Below are 2564 nucleotides of genomic sequence, written 5' to 3'. Positions count from 1 at the left end.
GGAAAGAGTCCTGGCTCAGTGACCGGTTTGAGTAACTAACTGTGCGTGGTCTTTCGTTACTCTGTGTGGCAAGAAATCGTCTGCTTGCAGAGACGGAAACCTTTGCACTGGGAGTCGGAGAAAATGGGGTAATAGAGGGATCGGGATGAGAGGCCGTTCTTAGCACCTCAGAGATGGGCTTTGGTCTCGGTTTGATGGGATTTGGTTTTGGTATAGGGCAAGGCGAGGAAGCAAAGGCAAACCCACAGGTGTCATTTTTCAAAAGATTTTATTTGTAGAAAAAATAAAACATCAAGTTTCACCCACGGTAGAAACACTTGAAGATTTTTTGTTCATGTCAATGACAAACAATACCTACATAAAGTGCCTATTATTTTCTTATTTAAAAAACCTTTCCCACTCCCTCCCCCCTCCCCACATCTTGCAAATTAGACAAGACAAATGTAAACAAGAGTCAGTTTTTTTGGTCCATCGGGGCTGTAACTCTGTGATGTCTTTGCAACAGCTTAGGAGTGTCTTCTGCACGTGTTTTGCAGACACAGACAAACACACGACACCGAGCCAGAGTCCGTGCACAGCTTTGCAAGTTAAAAATAAAACAACAAAAAACCCAGCTCCAAAGCCCCAGGCAGGCGCTGGCAGGCCTCTGCCCTCCCTCCTGAAGGCAGTGCCTGAGGCTGAGTGGTTTGGGAGGGAAAGAAATGCCAAGGTCTGTGCCCTCCACATTCATCCTCCCACCTAGCTGCCCGGCAGCTCACCCTTTCCCTCTCTCTCTGCCCAGAGGAGGCTGGTCCCAGCGGCAACCCCCCTCCTGCCCTCCAAAGCCTCCCCCTTCGCATCCCTCACTCCCAAATTCACCCCTGGGGGAGGGAGCCGATGAAAGCAATCCCTCGGGAGGAGGGAGGCTGGGAAGAGGCGACCTCCTCTCTGCCCTGGTGGGCACCTGCCCAAAGTCACTTTGGAAACGAGCATCTTTCCCCTCTCCCTTCCTTCCTCCCTTCCTTCCTTCTCGTCGTGGGGCGAGCAGGGGCTCCTAGCTGATCACACAGCGGTCCTTCTCCTTGCCGTGCCTGCCACCAATGGCTTTCTCCCGGATGTACATAAGGTCGCTGTGGACACTGGGTCGCCGTGCGAAGGGGGCCACGATGCCGTACGCCTCCTCCGTGCCGCCCTGGCCCCTCTCTTTCAGCAGCTTTTTGCCTTTCAGTGCCTTCTTATGCAGGATGTCGCAGTACTGGACGGAGACCTTGCGGTGCAGGTCAGGGCTCATCTCGCTGGGCAGCTTGGCCATGGCAAAGAGCGCCTGGAACATCTGGTCTAGGCTGCTGTTCTTCTTGGCTGAGATCTCGAAGTAGGCACATTTTTTGGGGTCCCCTCCCACCAGCTGCTCGATCTCTCGGGGTTCCACCTCTCGGTAAAAGTCCCGGTCGCCCTTGTTGCCACAGATGACCAGGGGCACCTCTATGTTCTCCTTGGTTTTGTTCTTCAGGCATGACTTGGTCTCCAGGATTTGCTGCTTCAGGCGCTGCACCTCCTCAAAGGAGTCTCGGTTGTCCAGGCTGAACACAAGGATGAACACATCTCCTGGGGACAAAAAGAGGAACGTGAGATGGCTGCAGGGATGGGAACAGACAGAAACCCGCTGCCTAAGCCATACAGAGACCTGGGGAGGGAAGGACCTAAGTCCTGAATTGTCCTGTCTGCCCTGTGCCCAGGACCAAAGTTGCCCACACACCTCCCTACTCCCAGAACTGGAGAAACACCCCCAAACTGGGCAAGAAAGCTTGAAATCTAGCAAGGAAAACCCCCGTCCTCCTGGTGTTCCCGGGCAAAGTACCTGTGAGGATGGAGAGGCGACGCATGGCTGGGAAGGGGTGGTTGCCCGACGTGTCGAGGATGTCGAGCTGGTAGACTTCACCGCGGATGCTGTAGAACTTGCGGTGGAAGTCCTCGATGGTGGGAGTGTATTGCTCCTCAAAGCGGCCGGTGAGGAAGCGCGAGACGATGGCCGTCTTGCCCACCTTGGAGGAGCCCAGGATGACCATGCGGTAGCAGTTCTTGGCGGGGATGCTCAGCTCGGCCTCGCTGGGACACATCTTCTTGATCATCGCTGCCAGTTTCATTGAAGCCGGTGAAGGAGCAGCTTGCGCCGAGGAGGAGGACGAAGGCGATGCGTGCCCGGTGCTCAGCCCCGCTCCCCTCGCAGGAAAGGCCGGTGTGAGCTCTGCCCGACCGCCGCCGCGTTATATGGAGACGGCAGCGCCCGCCCCTGCCGCGTCACGGCCCGGGGCGGCGGCTGAGTCAGCGCCCGGTGCGCGGCTGCCCTGCGCCAGCCCGGGGCTGCGCACACGGGTCCCGCTCGGGGCTCTGGGGATGCACAGACCCGTCCCGCTCGGGGCTCCCGGGGATGCGCACATTTGTCCCGTTTGTGGCTCCCAGGGATGTGCACACGGGTCCTGTTTGTGGCTCCGGGGACTGCGCACACGGGTCCCGCTCGGGGCTCCCGGGGCTGCATAGACCCGTCCCGTTTGGGGGCTCCCGGGGATGCGCACATTTGTCCCGTT

General features: G+C 57.8%; 1 protein-coding gene across 1 annotated transcript; it reads right to left on the bottom strand.

Moving 5' to 3' along the window:
- Window positions 1-251: 251 nt before the first annotated feature.
- Window positions 252-2231, bottom strand: RASD1 (ras related dexamethasone induced 1). Its single transcript, XM_009564563.2, has 2 exons — window positions 1838-2231; window positions 252-1584 (listed from the first exon to the last, which is right to left on the bottom strand). Exons 1-2 carry the CDS (start codon window positions 2121-2123, stop codon window positions 1034-1036), a joined length of 837 nt encoding a protein of 278 aa, XP_009562858.2. The 5' UTR covers window positions 2124-2231; the 3' UTR covers window positions 252-1033.
- Between the last annotated feature and the right edge of the window lie 333 nt (window positions 2232-2564).

The sequence above is a fragment of the Cuculus canorus genome, chromosome 15, assembly GCF_017976375.1.
Source record: "Cuculus canorus isolate bCucCan1 chromosome 15, bCucCan1.pri, whole genome shotgun sequence".
In the NCBI taxonomy this organism is placed as follows: domain Eukaryota; kingdom Metazoa; phylum Chordata; class Aves; order Cuculiformes; family Cuculidae; genus Cuculus; species Cuculus canorus.
The sequence above is the reverse complement of the archived record's forward strand: the minus strand, read 5'-3'. Positions and strand labels throughout refer to the sequence as shown.